The sequence below is a fragment of the Lolium rigidum genome, chromosome 5 (assembly GCF_022539505.1).
Source record: "Lolium rigidum isolate FL_2022 chromosome 5, APGP_CSIRO_Lrig_0.1, whole genome shotgun sequence".
NCBI lineage: Eukaryota > Viridiplantae > Streptophyta > Magnoliopsida > Poales > Poaceae > Lolium > Lolium rigidum.
The window spans coordinates 73,933,821-73,955,170 of NC_061512.1; the positions used below are offsets into that span (position 1 = coordinate 73,933,821).

At 43.4% G+C, this 21,350-nt stretch overlaps 2 protein-coding genes across 2 annotated transcripts; one reads left to right on the forward strand and one right to left on the reverse strand.

The window, feature by feature from the left end:
* The first annotated feature begins 11,585 nt into the window (after positions 1-11,585).
* Positions 11,586-16,218, forward strand: LOC124653960 (rab GTPase-activating protein 22-like). Its single transcript, XM_047193011.1, has 11 exons — positions 11,586-12,038; positions 12,162-12,257; positions 12,341-12,444; positions 13,042-13,301; positions 13,398-13,520; positions 13,608-13,696; positions 13,779-13,884; positions 13,966-14,063; positions 14,804-15,064; positions 15,635-15,718; positions 15,843-16,218. Exons 1-11 carry the CDS (start codon positions 11,928-11,930, stop codon positions 15,861-15,863), a joined length of 1,353 nt encoding a protein of 450 aa, XP_047048967.1. The 5' UTR covers positions 11,586-11,927; the 3' UTR covers positions 15,864-16,218.
* Positions 16,219-17,768: 1,550 nt separating this feature from the next.
* Positions 17,769-18,850, reverse strand: LOC124655514 (thylakoid lumenal 17.9 kDa protein, chloroplastic-like). The gene is made up of 4 exons (XM_047194390.1): positions 18,582-18,850; positions 18,374-18,500; positions 18,228-18,297; positions 17,769-18,154 (listed from the first exon to the last, which is right to left on the reverse strand). The coding sequence occupies exons 1-4, from the start codon at positions 18,797-18,799 to the stop codon at positions 17,907-17,909; spliced, it is 663 nt and encodes a 220-aa protein (XP_047050346.1). The 5' UTR covers positions 18,800-18,850; the 3' UTR covers positions 17,769-17,906.
* Between the last annotated feature and the right edge of the window lie 2,500 nt (positions 18,851-21,350).

Below are 21,350 nucleotides of genomic sequence, written 5' to 3' on the forward strand. Positions count from 1 at the left end.
TGCCTCCATTAAATCTGGGACGAGTGACGGAAAGTTCTAAGGTTGTGGATGTGCTTGTTGCCACTAGGGATAAAACATCGATGCTTTGTCTAAGGATATTTGTGTTGATTACATTACGCACCATACTTAATGCAATTGTCTCGTTGTTTGCAACTTAATACCGGAGGGGGTTCGGATGATAACTCGAAGGTGGACTTTTTAGGCATAGATGCATGCTTGGATAGCAGTCTATGTACTTTGTCGTAATGCCCTGATTAAATCTCATAGTACTCATCATGATATATGTATGTGCATTGTTATGCCTTCTTTATTTGTCAATTGCCCAACTGTAATTTGTTCACCCAACATCTGTTTATCTTATGGGAGAGACACCACTAGTGAACTGCGGACCCCGGTCCTATTCTTTACATCTAAAATACAATCTACTGCAATTGTTCTTTACTGTTCTTCGCAAACAATCATCATCATCCACACTATACATCTAATCCTTTGTTTACGGCAAGACGGTGAGATTGACAACCTCACTTCGTTACGTTGGGGCAAAGTACTTTGATTGTGTTGTGCGGGTTCCACGTTGGCGCCGGAATCCCCGGTGTTGCGCCGCACTACACTCCGCCACCATCAACCTTCAACGTGCTTCTTGACTCCTACTGGTTCGATAACCTTGGTTTCTTACTGAGGGAAAACTTGCTGCTGTACGCATCACACCTTCCTCTTGGGGTTCCCAACGGACGTGTGTATTACACGCAATCAAGCTCTTTTTTACGGCGCCGTTGCCGGGGAGATCAAGACACGCGGCAAGGAGAGTCTCCCACATCCAATCTCTTTACTTTGTTTTTGTCTTGCTTTACTTTACTTTATTTACTGCTTTGTTTGCTCTTATATCAAAAACACAAAAAAATTAGTTGCTAGTTTTACTTTATTTACTGTCTTGTTTGCGTTCTCCATATTAAAAACACAAAAAAATTAGTTACTTGCATTTACTTTATTTAGTTTGCTTTATTTACTATTGTTAAAATGAATACTCCTGAGAACACTAAGTTGTGTGATTTCACTAGTTAGGCTTAATGGAAAACAACAAAAATATTAGAGATCTTTATAGTATCTATCTTGAGTTAGGACATGAGGTGTTTGAAGAGAAAATTTAAAAACCTATGGAACTTTATATGCATGATAATGCCAATGTTGTTAGTGTGAATGCTTTGAACACCATTGTTGCTAATACTATGGAAGAATTTAAGCTTGGGGAAGCTGGTTTTGATGAGCATGATATTTTTAGTCCCCCAAGCATGGAGGAGAAAATTTACTTTGATGATACTCTGCCTCCCATTTATGATGATTATAATGATAGTGGTATTTTGGTGCCGCCTACTATGGAGGATAAAGTTTATTATGATTATACTATGCCTCCTATATTTGATGATGAGAATAATAATGATAGCTACTTTGTTGAATTTGCTCCCACTACAATTAATAAGAATGACTATGCTTATGTTGGGAGTAGTAATTATTTTATGCATGAGACTCATGATAAGAATTCTTTATGTGATAGTTATATTGTTGAGTTTATTCATGATGCCACTGAAAGTTATTATGAGAGAGGGAAACATGGTTATATGCATCTTAATAATGTTAAGTTTCCCCTCTTTATGTTGAGAATCTTGAAGTTGCGCTTGTGTTACTTTTCTATGCTTGTTGCATTATGCCTACATGACTTGTTTATTTACAAGATTCCTTTTCATAGGAAGTGGGTTAGGCTTAAATTTGTTTCATACTTGCTTTTGATGCCCTCTTTTGCTTCAACTCCTATTTCTTACGAGTGCATCATTAAAATTACTGAGCCCATCTTAATGGCTATAAAGAAAGCACTTCTTGGGAGATAACCCATGTTTTATTTTGCTACTGTTTTGTTAAGTCTTGGAAGTTGTTATTACTGTAGCAACCTCTCCTTATCTTTATTTTATTGCATTGTTGTGCCAAGTAAAGTTTTTGATAGTAAAGTCAATACTAGATTTGGATTACTACGCAGGAACAGATTTCTTGCTGTCACGAATTTGAGCAGTAGTCTCTGTAGAAAATTTATAAACATCTGCCAATTTACGTGCGTGATCCTCAGATATGTACGCAACTTTCATTCAATTTGGGCATTTTCATCTGAGCAAGTCTGGTGCCTCTAAAAAATTCGTCTTTACGGATCGTTCGTTTTTGACAGATTCTGCCTTTTATTTCGCATTGCCTGTTTTGCTATGTTTGATGGATTTCTTTGTTCCATTAACTTTCAGTAGCTTTGTGCAATGTCCGAAGCGTTAAGAATGATTATGTCACCTCTGAATATATGAATTATGCACTCGACCCTCTAATGAGTTTGTTTTGAGTTTGGTGTGGAGGAAGTTTTCAAGGGTCAAGAGAGGAGGATGATACAATATGATCAAGAAGAGTGAAAAGTCTAAGCTTGGGGATGCCCCGTGGTTCATCCATGCATATTTTAAGAAGACCCAAGCGTCTAAGCTTGGGGATGCCCAAGGCATCCCTTCTTCATCGACAACTTATCAGGTCACCTCTAGTGAAACTATATTTTTATTCCGTCACATCTTATGTGCTTTACTTGGAGCGTTTGTTTGCTTTTGTTTTTTGTTTTTGTTTGAATAAAATCGGATCCTAAAATTCTTTGTTTGGGAGAGAGACACGCTCCGCTGTTTCGTATGAACACATGTGTTCTTAGCTTTATCTTTAATGTTCATTGCGAAGGTTGGACTACTTCATTCATTGTTATATGGTTGGAAACGGAAAATGCCGCATGTGGTAAATGGTATAATGTCTTGAATAATGTGATACTTGGAAATTGTTGTGCTCATATAGATCATGTTTAAGCTCTTGCATCATGTACCTTGTACCCATTAATGAATAACTACATAGAGCTTGTTAAATTTGGTTTGCATGATTGATCTCTAGAGTCTAGATATTTTCTGGTTAAGGTGTTTGAACAACAAGGAGACAATATAAAGTCTTATAATAGTTACAATATGTTCATATGTGAGCTTTGCTTGCACCTTTTATACTTGAGTTTGCTTCAAACAACCTTGCTAGCCTAGCCTTGTATTGAGAGGAATTCTTCTCGTGCATCCAAATCCTTGAGCCAAAAACTATGCCATTTGTGTCCACCATACCTACCTACCACATGGTATTTCACTGCCATTCCAAAGTACATTACTTGAGTGCTACCTTTAAAATTCTATTATTTGTCTTTGCAATATATAGCTCATGGGAAAGTAGCCTTAAAAACTATTGTGGTGAAGAATATATACTTATGTGTCTTATTTCTTAATAAGTTGCTTGTTGTGCGGTAACCATGTTTCTGGGGACGCCATCAACTTTTACCTTTGTTGAATATCATGTGAGTTGCTATGCATGTTCGTCTTGTCTGAAGTAAGGGCGATTTTCATGATCAAATGGTTTGAGTATGCATATTGTTAGAGAAGAACATTGGGCCGCTAACTAAAGCCATGATTCATGGTGGAAGTTTCAGTTTGGACAACTAATCCTCAATCTCTTATGAGAAAATTAACTGTTGTTGAATGCTTATGCATTAAATAGGAGTCCATTATCTGTTGTCTATGTTGTCCCGGTATGGATGTCTAAGTTGAGAATAATCAAAAGCGAGAAATCCAATGCGAGCTTTCTCCTTAGACCTTTGTACAAAGCGGCATAGAGGTACCCCTTTGTGACACTTGGTTGAAACATATGCTATGCAATGATAATCCATGTTAATCCAAGCTAATTAGGACAAGGTGCGAGCACTATTGGTATACTATGCATGAGGCTTGCAACTTATAAGATGTATTATACATAACACATATGCTTTATTACTACCGTTGACAAAATTGTTTCTTGTTTTCAAAATGAAAAGCTCTAGCACAAATATAGTAATCCATGCTTCCCTCTGCGAAGGGCCTATCTTCTACTTTATTGTTGAGTCAGTTCACCTATTCTTTCTATCCCAGAAGCAAACACTTGTGTCAACTGTGTGCATTGATTCTTACATGTTTACCTATTGCACTTGTTATATCGCTTTGTGTTGACAACTATCCGTGAGATATATATGTTGAAGTTGAAAGCAACCGCTGAAACTTATATCTTCCTTTGTGTTGCTTCAATGCCTTTACTTTGAATTTATTGCTTTATGAGTAACTCTTATGCAAGTCTTATTGATGCTTGTCTTGAAAGTATTATTCATGAAAAGTCTTTGCTATATGATTCATTTGTTTACTCATTATCTTCATCATTGCTTCGAATCGCTGCATTCATCTCATATGCTTTACAATAGTATGATCAAGATTATGATAGCATGTCACTTCAGAAATTATCTTTGTTATCGTTTACCTACTCGAGGGCGAGTAGGAACTAAGCTTGGGGATGTTTGATACGTCTCAAACGTATCTATAATTTCTTATGTTCCATGCTACTTTTATGATGATACTCACATGTTTTATACACATTATATGTCATTATTATGCGTTTTCCGGAACTAACCTATTGACGAGATGCCGAAGAGCTAGTTGCTGTTTTCTCGCTGTTTTTGGTTTCGAAATCCTAGTAAGGAAATATTCTCGAATTGGACGAAATCAACGCCCAGGGTACTATTTTTCCACGAAGCTTCCAGAAGTCCGAAGAGGAAACGAAGTGGGGCCACGAGGCGACGACACGCCAGGGCGGCGCGGCCCAGGCCCTGGCCGCGCGGCACTGTTGTGTGGGCCCCTCGTGACGCCCCTTGACCTGCCCTTCCGCCTACTTAAAGCCTTCGTCGCGAAACCCCCAGTACCGAGAGCCACGATACGGAAAACCTTACGGAGACGTCGCCGCCGCCAATCCCATCTCGGGGGATTCAGGAGATCGCCTCCGGCACCTCGCCGGAGAGGGGAATCATCTCCCGGAGGTCTCTTCATCGCCATGATCGCCTCCGGATCGATGTGTGAGTAGTCCACCCCTGGACTATGGGTCCATAGCAGTAGCTAGATGGTTGTCTTCTCCTCATTGTGCTATCATGTTAGATCTTGTGAGCTGCCTATCATGATCAAGGTCATCTATTTGTAATGCTACATGTTGTGTTTGTTGGGATCCGATGAATATTGAATACTATGTCAAGTTGATTATCAATCTATCATATATGTTATTTATGTTCTTGCATGCTCTCCGTTGCTAGTAGAGGCTCTGGCCAAGTTGATACTTGTGACTCCAAGAGGGAGTATTTATGCTCGATAGTGGGTTCATGCCTCCATTAAATGCGGGACAGTGATAGAAAGTTCTAAGGTTGTGGATGTGCTGTTGCCACTAGGGATAAAACATCGATGCTTTGTCTAAGGATATTTGTGTTGATTACATTACGCACCATACTTAATGCAATTGTCTGTTGTTTGCAACTTAATACTGGAGGGGGTTCGGATGATAACCTGAAGATGGACTTTTTAGGCATAGATGCATGCTGGATAGTGGTATATGTACTTTGTCGTAATGCCCTGATTAAATCTCATAGTACTCATCATGATATATGTATGTGCATTGTTATGCCTTCTTTATTTGTCAATTGCCCAACTGTAATTTGTTCACCCAACATCTGTTTATCTTATGGGAGAGACACCACTACTGAACTGTGGACCCCGGTCCTATTCTTTACATCTGAAATACAATCTACTACAATTGTTATTTACTGTTCTTCGTAAACAATCATCATCATCCACACTATACATCTAATCCTTTGTTTACAGCAAGCCGGTGAGATTGACAACCTCACTGTTACGTTGGGGCAAAGTACTTTGATTGTGTTGTGCAGGTTCCACGTTGGCGCCGGAATCCCTGGTGTTGCGTCGCACTACCCTGCGCCACCATCAACCTTCAACGTGCTTCTTGACTCCTACTGGTTCGATAACCTTGGTTTCTTACTGAGGGAAAACTTGCTGATGTGCGCATCACACCTTCCTCTTGGGGTTCCCAACGGACGTGTGTATTACACGCAATCAGTACCCATCTGCTCTGTTTCTCTCTGGCCTGCCGTGGTGGCGAGGAGGGAGATGCTGCTGATGTTGCGCCTCACGCCTACCTACGCCAGTCTCTGCCCAAGAGGTGCTACGGAGCTGTGACTTCTTCATCGACGCCGTTGCTGAGGCGGCGTTCTTCCTGGGAAGCTCATCAACGGGGGACCTATGCCGGCGTCTTCGTCCTGCCCCTGCATCACATGGCCGATTGGCGGTCCTTCTCCAGGAGATCCTACTTCCCAGAGACCAAGAAGTCCGAGGGGAAGATCTATCGCTCCTGCCACGACGCCGGACCAAGTGGTTCGTCCCCGGCGCCGGTGTCCATTCTGTGGCGGAGCAACTCAATCAGATGCGGTGCGGAGCGTGGAGGACCTGATTGCTTTTTCCATATTTTTTCTAGGGTCTTCTTTGTAAAAGCTTAGTCCTTATCCAGAATTCCCCTAAACTGTAGGGGTTTTTCTGTAATTTGTAACCACAGCTTCGGTAATCAATGCAGCTTCCCTACCCCTGTTAAAAAAAAAATCCAAAATAGGTAACCACATCACACGTTTGCACAGAACAGCTCACCATAATTTTCCTCTAGTACCAACGAATGAGCCGAAACTACACCAAAACACATTATAGACATCAAACGAAATACATAAATAGGTTCAAGCTCTCTTTTTACTCATGTTGTATTTGACTGATCAAAACCGAAAAACGGGAAAAAAATGCACTGGATCAATCCAAGAACTGACCCTGGGTGTCCAGTTGTGGCATGTGTGTTGATTTCGATGATCATCCGAGAAATTCTTAGCTTACCGGGCGGCAAGCACGGTCAACAATCAAATCTTAGAAGTCGTTTGGTATCTATCATTTGGGCCTGGAATCCTGGAATTTATTTTGGAATTTCATAGGTGGGCTGTTTGGTTGCCACAGAATTGGGCAGTCATTTCATTTAGAAAATCCAGCAAAATGATGCTATGGGTAAACACAATTCCAAGCTGAGACCTGTCATTTGCGTTTCTCTATGGAAGCTATATACAAATTCAATATTGAATTCTGCTGTCATTTGCAATTCCTGTGGTAACCAAACAAGTGTTCATTTGCAGGGCCGCCGGGGACAATGAATCTCCTAAGCCTCAACTGCCGCGGTTTGGGATTGGACGCGGCAGTAGGCGAATTGCGTGACCTATGTAGGTCATACAATCCATCGGTGGTTTTTCTGTGTGAAACAAAAAAGAGAGACAAAGAGATGGAGAGGATTAAATGGAGTCTGGGTTTCTCTAATGGCGTGGCAGTGAGTTGCGAAGGAAGAAGTGGGGGTTTGGCATTATGGTGGAGAGAAGGAGTGGAGGTATCGGTCAGACCGTGGTGTCAGTACTATATTGATGCAAAAATATGTGTTGAAGGTAAAACGTGGAGATTCACTGGAATCTATGGAGAGCCGAGGACTGACCTGAGAAGTAAAACCTGGGAGGCGATGCGGTATTTGAAATCACAGGATAATCTGCCGTGGCTGTGTGCCGGCGACTTCAACGAGATTCTCATGCAGCATGAACAGATAGGAGGTAATCCTCGGAGTCAAGCACACATGCAAGCCTTCCAAGAGTGTTTGACGGACTGCAATCTTATTGACATGGGGTATAAGGGATATGATTTTACTTGGAATAACAAGAGAGGAGAAGGTGAAAATATCCAAGTGAGGCTGGATAGGGGAACGGCGACAGCGTCGTTTCTGGAAATGTATCCTTTCACCTTGGTTGAGCATATTGTGACTGAAGAATCAGACCATATGGCCTTGCTGATTAAAATTGCAGCGGACGCTCCTACACAAAACAGTCACATATCGCGTGGTTTCATGTTTGAGGAGATGTGGCTGCGTCATGAGGGTTTTGATGAAATGATCAAGAAATCATGGGAGGATCGGCTTAGTGGTGAGCAGGGAATTCGGGGCCTCTGGAGACAGCTTCGAGAGGTATCGGCAGATATGAAGAAATGGAGCTTTGAAACTTTTGGGTCTGTCAAGGCTGAGATCAAGCGGTTGAGATCACAGATTGAGGATGCCCGCAATGCAGCCCGACTGCAAGGTACTTCTCCGCAGATTATTGAATTGGAGAAGCAACTGCATGACGTTTTTGAGAAAGAGGAAATTATGTACCGACAAAGGTCTAGGCAGGAATGGCTGAAGGCCGGGGATAAGAACACCAAGTATTTTCATAATAGAGCTTCGCACCGGCGTCGCAAAAATACAATCCGTGGCCTTCGGAGGGAGAACGGTACGCTGTGCACGACGAATGAGGAAATGGGTAGTTTGGCACGGGCCTTCTATCATAATCTCTACACCTCTGAAGGTTCCGATGGTGGTGACCAGGTTCTGGATCTGATCAATGAGGCGGTGACAAATGAGATGAATACTGCCCTGACAGCAGGGTTTACTGACAAAGAAATTTCAGAAGCGCTTTTCCAGATGGGTCCGACCAAATCGCCGGGTCCTGACGGGTTGCCGGCGCTGTTTTACCAACGACACTGGTCGTTCCTGAAACAAAGGGTATGTCAGGCGGTGAGAGAGATTTTTTGGCGGGGAAAGAATGTCCGGCTGACTTTAATGACACAATTTTGGTTCTTATCCCAAAAATCAATGCACCGGAGCTTCTCACCCAATTCCGCCCGATCAGCCTATGCAATGTTCTATACAAGATTGCGTCAAAGGTGCTTGCCAACCGGCTGAAGAAAGTTCTCCCGATTTTAATCTCTCGAAGAACAAAGCGCGTTTGTCCCTGGAAGGTTGATAACGGACAACGTCTTTATAGCATACGAGTGTGTCCATGCTATTAGAACAAGGAAGAGGAAGCAGCCGCGTGTGCAGTGAAGCTCGATATGATGAAGGCGTATGACCGCGTTGAGTGGGTTTTCCTCGAAAGGATGATGCTGAGAATGGGTTTCTCTCAGGCTTGGGTGCATATGATCATGAGGTGTGTCCGCACGGTCAGGTTTTCAGTCAAACTAAATGGGTGTCTGTCTGGCTCTTTTAGACCTTCTCGTGGCCTGAGGCAAGGGGATCCACTATCGCCCTACCTCTTCTTGTTTTGTGTGGAAGGTTTCTCCGCTCTACTCCGCCAAGCTCAGCTAGAGAGAGAGGTGTCCGGGGTGAAGTTTGGAAGCGGCGGACCAACGCGTGACCCATCTACTGTTTGCGGATGACAGTGTAGTCTTCCTCGAAGCGAGTACTGGTAATTTGGAGGCTTTAAAACAAATTCTGCGAGAGATATGAAGCGTGTTCGGGGCAGCGGGTTAATTTACGAAGTCCGCAATCTTTTTTGGGAAAGGGACAAATGACTCTGTCAAGGCACGGCTCAAGAACAATGTGGGTATTCAATGTGAAGCTCTGTCCGAACGGTACCTTGGGCTACCCACTGTCGTCGGACGGTCAAAGAATGGCGCTTTCAAACATCTAAGTGACCGATCAAGAGGAAAGGTGGCCGGGCTAAAGGGACAGGGATTGTCCAAGACAGGGAGAGAAATTTTGGTGAAATCGGTACTTCAGGCAGTACCAGCATATACAATGGGATGTTTTCAGTTAACCAAGGGGCAGTGCAATACTCTGAAATCGATTTCATCAGGGTTTTGGTGGGGGGACCAGAAAGGAAAGAAGAGAGTTCATTGGCTAAGTTGGGAGAAAATGTGTGCATCAAAACGCAGTGGAGGGATGGGGTTTAGGGACTACCAGGATTTTAATCAAGCTCTTCTAGCGAAGCAGGCATGGAGGCTAATGTCTGCACCAAACTCTCTCTGTGCGAGGGTCCTGCGTGCTCGTTATTTCAAGGAGGGAAGTTTTTGAGTGCGGGATGCCCGAAGCGAGCGTCTTATACTTGGAGGAGCATTGTGTATGGGCGAGAGCTGTTGAAGGAGGGACTGATTTGGAGGGTGGGTAATGGAGAGAATATAGATGTTTGGAACCGGAATTGGATTCCAAGATCATCTATCAAAAGACCTGTTGGAAGTAAGCCGGACCAACGAGGTTGACAAGGTGTCGAGCTTCTTCTACCGAGGTGGAGGAGGATGGAATAGTGAGAAGCTGAATGATGTGTTTTATCGGGCGGATGTCGAAGATATACCGAAGATACCAGGTGGGTAGAGCTGGATCCGAAGATTATGTTGCATGGAATTACACCAAAAACGGTGTTTTCGGTGTACGATCGGCATATCACCCGAAGAGACACATCAAGGCGGCGGCGGCGAGCGGAGCGAGCTCTTCGCTGAATGTCTCGGAACACCGGGGCTGGCTATCATTATGGTCGGCAAACGTTCCGGGCAAGGTGAAGGTGCATGGATGGAGAGTGGCAAGAAATGCTCGGCTGTGGGGGAGGAATTGAGGAGGCGCAAAATAAAGCTAGGCGTCAAGTGCATTGTCCGTAATAGAGATGAAACGATCCTCCACCGTTTTGGTCTTGTGCACACTCGGTGCATGTCTGGGAGGCAATTAAGAAGCTCACTGGACTAGAGCTGCCAAGGCCTCCGCAGGAGTACCATTCCCATCGTGACATTCAGCACTGGCTGTTGCAGCTCTTTGGGAGGATGGCGGAGCAGGACTCGGCGAGTGTATCTCATGGCACTATATCATATGTGGCTAGCAAGGAACAATGCTAGGGAGGAACCGATGATTGAAAACCCGGAGCATATTGCTCGTCGCTCTGTTGCGCTCACGGAGGAATGGCGATCTCAAAAGGAGGGTGCAATGGTAAGGGGGAACCAGGTGGAGGAGCACTGGCTACCTCCTCAACCGGGCTGGTTTAAGGCGAACTCGGATGGAGCGTTCTCTAAGGTACATAGCCACGGAGGTGGAGGCGTGATCGTCCGTGATCACCATGGAGCACATATTGCATGTGCATGCCATTTTTCCCCCGTGTTGATGATCCGGAGAGCGCTGAGCTACTAGCATGCCGGAGAGCGGTTCTCCTAGCGAAGGAGGTGGGAGCGACAAAGATGGTTACGGGAGACGGATTGTCTTGGAGCAGATGGCAAAGCTGAATAACAAGGAGCTGGACCGATCGGCTAATGGTCCCCTGGTTGAAGATATCAAGCTGCTTCTACGGGAGTTTGATGAATCTTTAGTCACCTACGTGCGACGATCATGTAATGGAGTTGCGCATCGTTTAGCTAAAGAAGGCTGCAGTAATAATGTGTGTGAAGTCTGGTTGGGATTACCCCCAGAGTTTGTAATGAACCTTGTAGCATCGGATGTTGTGGTTTAATCAAAGGCAGCCGTTAATTCTCAAAAAAAAAAAACAAGTGTTCATTTCTGGAATCACAATGTAAATGAAATGAATACATGTATTCATTTTAAAATGCTACAAATGAAATGAAAGCAACGACTTCTGAGAAATTCTTTGCTTTCATGCAAAACGTTTCGAGGATTCGTATTAAATTTCCACCGTTTATACATTTTAGTTTAGCTTTATGTTAACAATCTCCACCGCTGGTTGTCTTTCGAAAGAAAAGAAATAAAAAATTGCTCGCAGTTTTCTTTTTGAAACTAATAAAGCCTTAGTTGACTCCCGGTTAGTTTCGTGAGAGACTATCTTCCGTCGGTAGGTCCTCCTTCCCCTGGTGGTGCTGATCCAGCCAGAGTGAGGGGAGAAAAGGGCGGCACAGACAGCGCACCACCAGCAAGCCATCTACCGGCCGGCCGCCACTACCAATTGCCCAGCATCCCCATTCTTGAATCTCCCAGCTCCAACTTTCTTATTTAGGTGGGCAGGGCAGAGATCAATCGATTGTTATGCTTAGGTGGGCTTGATCTTTTTCTTGGATCCATCTGCATCCTCTCCTGCTAGCAAGCAAGATCGAGACAAAGAACGGCTGCTGCTGCCGCTACTAAGAAGAAGAGGAAAGTCAACGGCCAATCGGACTCGGAAGATGATGCGGCGGCGCTGGAGCAAGGACTCGGAGACCGATTCCTCAAGCTCCTTGTACCAGCTGCGCCCCGACTGCGCCAGCAACGTTCCCGACACCAAGTTCAAGATCAAGGTCAGGTCCCCATTTCTCCCTGCTTTCCTTCCTTCCCAATCTAGTCTAGTTTTGTACTATGTAGGAGGTTGGATCTTGCATCTAGTTCCCTCACTGAACACGCTGCAATCACTGAATTTTCAGGTTGGCAGAACGCTGAGCGTTCGAAAATGGCAGGCTGCGTTCACGCAACAGGGCAACCTGCATATTGCCTCTGTTCTAAGCCGGATACAGAGAGGGGTACCCTCCCTTCTCATTCATTCCATTCCATTCCAGCACCCCTCCATCGTCTCTAACACTCCTTTTCTTCCTCCGTGGTCTAGGGTGTGCACCCTGCGATTAGGAACGAGGTTTGGGAGTTCTTGCTTGGCTGTTTCGATCCCGATAGCACATTCGATGAGCGCGACCACATCAGGAACACCAGAAGGTGCTCACATCTGCCTATACTTTTCTCGGCTACAAGTAAATAAATTAATAATGCTAGTTCAGGGTACATTGAAAAAATGCTGCCCAGCTCTCTCTTCGCACTTGTTTTCCGTTATCAAAATGTGGTATGTGTTCACTTCACCTTAGGGGGTGCTCCTAGGGCCTGAAACCAGAAAAGCTCGCTATCTAGTGTCATTTTTTGAACTGCGTATTAGTGCACACAATATATCTAATTAAAAGCGCTGGTATCACCGGTTTACAAAGAATTACAGCGAGTTACCATATCATCCAATACGTGTAAGGTTGGATACACACCTAAGCAAGTTTTGGATGAAATAGTACTCACTGCCTTGGTCTTTAGTATCCTTACAACCATAACAGGCTAGTATGATCCCATGTCACCTTCATTTGCTTGCTACTTGCTAGTGACCATCTCTTAATATTCTCTACTGTGGAAATCGACTAGTGCTGCTACATATAAGAATCGTGACTCCTTTTTCCCACATTCTTCATATTATATCTTTTTTCTTACCAAGAATTCAGAAGCACCTGTTCAAGGCAGCTGTTAATTTGTTTTGACAGCATGAGCCCTATGCAGAATGCAGTATGCTAGATGGAAGGAACAATGCAGAGATATGGATTCTCACGTGGGCAGTGGTAAAATCATCACAGCCCCGATCATAACTGAGGATGGCGTGCCTATTAAGGACCCTTTGGTTCTACTCGAAGCGACTTCAGACCAGGGTACGTCGCAAGGTGGTTCGACCAGCAGCAACAATGGAAATGGGGTGGCTGATTCTGTGGACCGTCTGACGGATAAACAGATTATCGAGTGGAAGCTCACATTGCACCAAATTGGTAAGGTGTAAGCATCGATTATGTGCTACTACTTCTTGTTGTCTGCCATTATTCTATTCTGCCCGGTCTTATGTTTTGTGGGTGTGGTTATGATAGGTCTTGATGTTCTGCGCACTGACCGATCCATGGTGTTCTATGAGAAGAAAGAAAATCTCTCCAAGTTGTGGGATATTCTAGCTGTGTACGCGTGGATCGACAAAGAAGTTGGTTATTGTCAAGGTGCTTGTATCCTCCTATTTGCAGATATAAAGCTTACTTTAATGTCTGAAAATATTCTTATGTATGTACTTTCCATATATTAAACAGGAATGAGTGATTTATGCTCACCGATGATAGTGTTACTCAATGATGAAGCAGACGCATTTTGGTGCTTTGAGAGATTGATGCGTAGACTGGTATGCACTGCTTCTCTCTCAGTCTTCAGCCTTGCTTGTTTCTTCTAATTTCACTTATTGTTGTCTATTTCTGATTTTAAAGCGAGGGAATTTCAGATGCACACAGCAATCTGTTGGGGTTGAGAACCAGCTTCAGCACCTTGCTTCTATCATTCAGGTGCTGGACCCAAAGTTACATGACCACCTAGGTATGTAATAAGGACTCAGCGAACTGGATATCCATTTGATGTTATTGCACTACAATTGTGCTTGTTGAATCTTTAACACAGAAACACTTGGCGGGGGCGATTATCTCTTTGCATTCCGTATGTTCATGGTGTTGTTTCGGCGTGAATTGTCATTTGGGGACTCCTTGTATCTCTGGGAGGTAAATAGTTCTTTTGATGTGCTGCTAAATCTTAAACATTATATCTGTTCATTTCATCCAGATCAGGTTTGATCTATGAATCAAATCAGTTACAGTGGTGTTGTGTTATACAGTGGCATCCATTTCTCAAATTATCAAAGGCTACAATTCCTTTAATTCAAATAAGATTTCCCACTCTATTTTAGATGCCATATTCAGAGATTCTTTCCTTCTCTTTAATGATACCACTAATATGTTCAAAGGTGTTGAAAGTCAAGTTTAGTTAGGCAAGCCATCCAAAATAATGCATATTTCGTACTATTTATGTAGTCAGGTTATTTTTGTGTCCACAAAATAAAACGAATGATATCAGCCAACCAGGGATTCAGAAATTGGTCAAGATGGTTACACTGGTAAACAATCACACTCCAGCTTTGTTGGGTTGATCACTGTAACATGCAAAAGAGCATTCATGCTTTTGTTGTACATTAGTTGAGTTAGAAATGCACATGGATTTAGACTGAAGCTGCATTATTTTGCACATCAGTTGATCAAAACAAAAGGAGAACTTAGAAGACTCATTGAATCCACGGGTTTTCATCATTAGCTACTCACTAACTGTCTAGAGACCAGTAAAGGCCAGCCAAGTGTCACCCTGGTTGTAATGTCTAAAGGACTAGTACTGTATGTTTCCTGAAGTTTTAACTCTCATTTGCAAATAAAGGGTTTGGTTGAAAGCTGATCATATTTGCTGTCCGCAGATGATGTGGGCTCTGGAATATGATCCTGACATGTTCTCCACATATGAAGAGGCCGGGGCTGCAACTGACAGAACTCAAGGGCATAAACCAAGAGTAAAGCCGACCCGTCAGTTTGGCAAGTATGAGAGGGCGAACTTGAAGAATGGTGCAAACGCTGTTGATGGCCCTGTCCCTATCTCTGTTTTCCTGGTTGCTAGTGTTCTGAAGGAGAACAGCCAGAAGCTCCTGCAAGAAGCCCGAGGGTTAGATGACCTTATAAGGGTAAGCTGGGATGAAGCCATATTTCTTACTCCCTCCGTTCCTTTCTATAGTGCCTATAGATTTTTGACACGGAAATTAGCGCAAGAGTATTTTTTACACAAGACCCCCTGGCTGAACGATTTGAGATCAGACTAAAATTAGGGAAATCGATAACTTCCTAACTTACCGTAACAAATCCCACAAATCTGTCTGATTGACTCTCCATATATGTGCAGTCAGGTTTAATTAAGAAAAGAAAAACATTGCTTCCTAAATCTAAGTAATCCTTGGGCTATGCATTAGGAATCTCAATTAATTGTTTCCTATTTTGTATAGATTTTTTTCATGCATGTCGTGTGGGAGTTGACCGGTGGAGGAGGTAATTAAAAAAAAAAACTAAGCTACAGCTTTATATTATGAAACAAATGCCAAAAATCTATAGGCACTATAGAAAGAAACGGAGGGAGTATTTTATAATGGAACACTTATTAGGATTCTGAACTAAGATTGAAATAAGATATGTTATAGGTTCTAGCAGATTTGAACTTCGCTTTGCTGATCTTGTTTACTGCATCTCTTTCTTTGTTTTAGATACTAAACAATGTTAACGGGAACTTGGATGCAAAGAAGGCTTGCGAGGCTGCACTGAAACTTCACGCGAAGTACCTTAGAAAGGTAACAAGCTGTTTCCTCCTGCTCCTCCTACTAATGCTATGCATTGGAGAGTGTTTTTTTTTTTTTTTTTTTTTTTTGCCAAACAAAAGATGAATGAACAAACATTATCTTGTTGTGTTAGCAGATGCAGGGAAAGAAACCCTAACATAACAATTAACACACACGGTGATCCGGCAGAAGGTGGTTGTTGTATGCAAGGAAGGCAGAAGCAGTAGTTGCTGTATGTAAATTTGATTGCAGAGCATTGCTTGCCAACGTGAAAAATGTGTATAAGTGAGTGCATTGTTCTTGAGAAGTATCATTTTTTCCAAGGGCAAGATTCTTTCCGCTCCAAAGAAGAAAAGTGTAATATTCATTTTAAGAACAAAACATATGTGTGTGAATCTTATAAAATGAAAAAAAAAACAAGCAGAAGAGAGCTCGCCAGGATTTTGGGTGTGTGGCTGTGTGAAGCAGAAGAGAAATACATACTAATTAATACTATGTTTTATATTTTGGTCTTTTTGTTGTTCTTTTTCTGTATCCCAAAGTTGGGCACGGGCTCGGCTCTGTCCAGCGATGAGCTTAACTTGCCTTGTGTTAGCCCTGGACTTGTGCTCAAGGTTGAGATCCTTTCACTTCATAAGCACCCTCCTCGGGTTATCTAGGATGGGCAGCATACTTTGGTGTTTTGCTCGCAGTCCCCCATCACTCTCGAGTTCTATCATCAGGAAGCCATGCGTAGGAGCTCTTGGTACCGAAGATCAGAGAGTTGGAAAGAAACTTGACATGCTTCCAGGACGATGTATTTCGGCGTTATGCGTGATGGCCAGCCTATTGGTCGTTGTGATGCATGATATGTTGGCAAAATGGTACACCAAGGAACCAAATATTAATTTTCTTCAAAATTTGCAACGTTTCTTACTGCAAATTGAATAATTAGATTGCCATGGACGATTCGGTGTATATCACGAAATTAACAACCCTCACAGGTCACAAATACATTCTTCCTGGTACCGTGTTTTGTACGTCGTATCCTGCTGCAATTTTATCTGTACCAAGTTATCTTGCGAGTACATGTTATTACTGATCATTTCGACCTGGGTATTACTAAGACTGCTCTACCTTACATCTGGCACAGCAAAGCAAGCAACCCGTTTGCTAACCTAAACAAGGAATACAACGGCATCTTCCGGCAAGAGGAGCTGATGATTCCCTTCTTCCAGTCTAGGCCCTCCCAAGTCCCAAAGGAGGCCACCACCGTCCACAAGAATGATTCTTTGGTTTACCTTTTCTGACTGCTCCTGCTGAAATTTTAACAAGAATGCATGATTCTTCAGCCCCAGGAAATGTAAACGTGCAGCCATGTGTTATAATGTAGTACAAGTTGTCCCATGTAAAGCGCTCACGTTAGATAACCAAGATCTAAAAAACAACCATTAGCTGAAGACTGCAGTGAAGCTTCAGTAGGTGTGGGAACCTGAATTCGCTGAAGCCATGTTGTATCTTGATCATTCAGTTAGGCTTATAATAACAATTAATTTAAAAAGAGTAGCAAATCACAAAGATAGTATTTCTCCTCCCCCTGTGTGAGAAAAATGCAAGAATCGAATGTCATCATAAGGACAAGAAACTGAAAGTGAAGTGCCTGTGAAAACACTTACTTTGGCTAGAAGATTTCTCCGCCAGACTCCCCACCTCCTCCAGCAAGTTGCCTATTATATCGGCTGGCTCCTGCATCTTCTTCCTAGGGAACTCGAAAGCTCGATCAGCATGTAACCGGAAAATGCTGCAGTACAAGCACATGCGAGTCCCTTGCACCCTTTGTATGCCACCTGAGTGTGCCTATCTTTGGTGAAAGTTCCTTCGGAGAAAGGACCCGTATTTTCAAACAAGAGATGCCATTGACATGCAAAAGTTTCCCCAAAATCGTTCCATAGTTAGCTTGTTTCTGCGAGATTCCTATAATGATTCTTGTTTTCCAAACACAAATTGACAGCTACAGTACAAACATATATGCATTGTGCAGCCTTAATTGGTATTGTTGTAACTGCCGTCTTGGCCTTTTTCTTATATGAAATCTGATATACCTTCCAGGGTGTAATCCAGAAAACACATCTATGACAAGCCGTGATATATAGGACGACATTATTATCCGTCAACCTTTCTGCATGTTCTGCAATAGTGCATCTTTGTATCTCCAGCTGAATCAGGTCGAAACATCGTCGAAGTCGATGGAGGATGATATGTCTGGCGCGTACCACCCGAGTTCTTGTGCGACGGCGGCGACCCTCTGTTCCTGCCCCCGCGAGTCACCGATGGCGGTGGTGAAGGGGTAGATGAAGGTGACCTTGGTGGCGATGCAACGGTAGGCCACCACGCCGGCGTCCTTCCTGACCAGGTACTCCATCACGTCCCGGCCAAAGCCGCCGTCCACCTCCGCCTGGATGTAGTGGCCTGCATGCATAGTTGTATACATTCTTATATACTCCTACATGAAATCCCAGTCATTTTAATCGGGGATCCCAACCGTGAGGAGTCTGCTGGTCAACTCTGAAGACGACATTCTTCTGTGTCTTGATGATGGCCTGCCGCAACGACTGGAAGAAGTGGGAATCAGTTAATTTTGGGTCGATTGAGTAGCCAGGTGAATGAGAGTAGTGAAAATTTGGGTACTTGAGCGGCGGCGTCGGCGGAGGTGGCGTCCGGGATGATGAGCGGGGAGGCGACGGAGGAGGAGGCACCGACGGTGGGGTTGGTGCACACGCAGCCCGGATTGGTGGAAGGGCATGTCCTGATCTTCCTGCATACATGATGACAATGGGGATTGCTAACCGGAATTTGAATGGGTAGCAGCTGTAGACGATCGATGGAAGGTACCGACCCGTTGGTGTCGAGGCCGAGCTGCAGGGTCCTTGATTGGGAGTAGGGAGTGGAGGAGGGCTGAGCTGCTGCGGCGACGGCGGCGAGGGTGAAGGGTGAGGTGGAGAAGAGCAGGAGTGCTCTCCTGGTCGTGGCCGGAGTAGCAGACGAGCTGGGAGCTTCGGCTGCGCCAAGAATGGAAGAACAAGCCAACAAGGCCCACCGTGTCATCATGTTCATTTCAGTCCCACACCACACATGCCTGCTAGCTTGTATTTTTGTGTGTGTAAATATTTATCTTGGATCGTGCCGTGCGTGGATGTTATCTCTCTAGGCTGGAACAAGCTGCTCCACAAAATCCGCATGCTTTCTGTCTGCATGAAATGCTCAATTTATTTATGAATATGAAATGGAGTAGTACCAAGAATGTTCACCATAAAATTTAATGAACAAGCAGTGGTCATGCTAAATTCAAACCCTGGTAGTACACCAAGAAAAGGAAATGCTCAATTTATTTATGAATATGAAAGGGAGTACCAAGAATGTTCACCACAAAATTTAATGAACATCTAACTAAAAATTAATACACATGAAATTAAAACTGTTTTTTAAACAGAGGCTAAAGTTTTACCTCATTTATTAATTAAGAAAAAAGTGTGTAGCTTTTAGGAGAAAACCGGGCGAAAAACTACAACAACAGAGCTAAGCTCACATAAATCACACACCCACAACCAAGCTTAACAAAGATTTGAAAAACATGGCCATACAACCACAAGACGACACGAACAAGACATTGAGAGGCACCCATCATCAACTGCGGATCCAGGGTATGCAACAATCAAGATGGCTAGAAAATTGCAGACCTCTATGGGAACGATAGGACGGCAATGGTGCTTGGAGCTATCGTCGCCAGAGAGAGAGAGAGAGAGAGAGAGTAATCCAGCAGGCATATGGTTTCTTTTGAAATTAAAACTGTCACTTCACAGACAAATGAAACAGAGTGGTTGTCAGTTAATGTACCACTAACTCAGGCAAATTTCTAAACCTTATAGCTGAAAAAAGAAAAGGAAAAGTATTCCACACGGAAGTTAGATGACATGACAATCATCATGCATCACTATCACATTTTGACACGTGATGAGAAACTATGAACCAAAAATCTAGAGAATTTTTAAGTGGTTATGGCCAGCATACCAAAAGTGTTGTATTAGTACCCTAGAGGATTTATTTCATCAGTTCACCAAAAAAAAGCTTTTGGTTGTTGTTATGCATAATTATAGTCAAATTTTAAGATACACAAAAGCTTGCAAGATCTTAGCAGAACTGCAAGACAAACTTACCTCCATATTGCATATATGGCATGCGAGCGAATAAATTGAAATAGACCGGACCAATCAATCTCAGATTAATTACTTCCTCTATTTTTAGATATAAGGCCACTAACTCATATTCCCTTCACCAAGAAAAGCAAAGCCAACTAATAAATGTGTGATTAATCGCTTGAAAACACAACCTTTCGTGTGGTAGTTAAATATATTGCATATTGTGCCTCCTTCTTACAAGTTGCATTCAATTTTAGATTAATAAGCACCATTGCACGAGGAAAAACAAAATCATTTTTTCTTAGGAAGACATAATGGCCTTATATTTGTAGAAAACCAGATTTTGATAGTGGGGTATTGTTGCGGTCAAAAACCCACCGGCGAGTATCGACGGGCAACACAGTAGAGCCGAGAGGCTCCCAGGATTGCGGCTGACCCTGGTCCCTCGGGCGACGGCCCGCAATGCCTTCTGGCACACGCGTCCTGGTGCTTACGAGGGCGTGCCACCTGACCTATACCTGGTCAGGAAGGTGATGGATTGCTTCGACTAGTTTCCTGCATGGCAAACACGTAAACATTAAATACGAGCCCCGATCGGCTCTTAAATTGTTCTGTGGATCGGCTCAAAGAGCCGATTGCCCCATGGTTCATATTAGATTTATAAGGACATGGGGGATCATGCTTAATCAATATCAAGCTAAGCTAATCTACGATAGTCTAGGGTTTTCACCGTATAATCGGAACATCCTATGCGTAATTGAGCCTAGCAGATACGTAAGATGATGGAAAACTAACCCTAAAGAGGCCTAAAAACCAACGTGTAGTTGATCCCCGGAACAATCCCTCTAGAGCTTAATAAACCACACCTTACGCACCACCGGATCCTTCAACCCGTTTATAAGGCCTAATCATACGGATATCAAACCAATCCTTGAAGAACAAGGAGCAACTATAACGGATTAGATCTACTAGATAACGAACAAGCAAGATGCTGCCCTAGGTGTAAGGGCAGCTAGATGTCGAGGGGTAGCGTAGCTAAACAAGTACGTCGTGAAAGCATTGTCATCAACCCCAAAACACCTAAGATAAGGGTGTTGCTCGCCATCAAAAAGGCTTCAGCACGAGCAACACCAACAACAAATAAACTGATACTGCCTAGATCGCAAGATGCGATCTAGGCAGCATGTTGCTTACCCGGGAGAAACCCTCGAAACAAGGGGTGGCGATGCGCCTAGATTGATTTGTTGTGAACGTGATCGTCCTCCTTCTCAATAACCCTAGATACATATTTATAGTTCGTAGACTTTCTAGTTTGGGAATAAACCCAACCGTGTACGAGCTAAACTCTATCTCTTTAATCCTAACCGATACGTATCCTACTATAATTTACAAATACACGGGCAATCTTGCCCAAATTTCTTGTGCAAGGCCGGTTCGGGTATATCTTCCGTGCACATCTTCTAAGCCCC

What these genes read in the sequence shown, in the direction of transcription:
- LOC124653960 (XM_047193011.1), top strand. Translation starts at nt 11,928, where the DNA reads ATGATGCGGCGGCGCTGGAGCAAGGACTCGGAGACCGATTCCTCAAGC. An exon ending in AGAAGTTGGTTATTGTCAAG is followed by an intron (nt 13,521 to 13,607) that starts GTGCTTGTATCC and finishes TATATTAAACAG; the next exon opens with GAATGAGTGATTTATGCTCA. An exon ending in ACTCCTTGTATCTCTGGGAG is followed by an intron (nt 14,064 to 14,803) that starts GTAAATAGTTCT and finishes TGCTGTCCGCAG; the next exon opens with ATGATGTGGGCTCTGGAATA.
- LOC124655514 (XM_047194390.1), bottom strand. Translation starts at nt 18,799, where the DNA reads ATGAACATGATGACACGGTGGGCCTTGTTGGCTTGTTCTTCCATTCTT. An exon ending in CCGCCGACGCCGCCGCTCAA is followed by an intron (nt 18,298 to 18,373) that starts GTACCCAAATTT and finishes CACTTCTTCCAG; the next exon opens with TCGTTGCGGCAGGCCATCAT. An exon ending in TGACCAGCAGACTCCTCACG is followed by an intron (nt 18,155 to 18,227) that starts GTTGGGATCCCC and finishes CTATGCATGCAG; the next exon opens with GCCACTACATCCAGGCGGAG.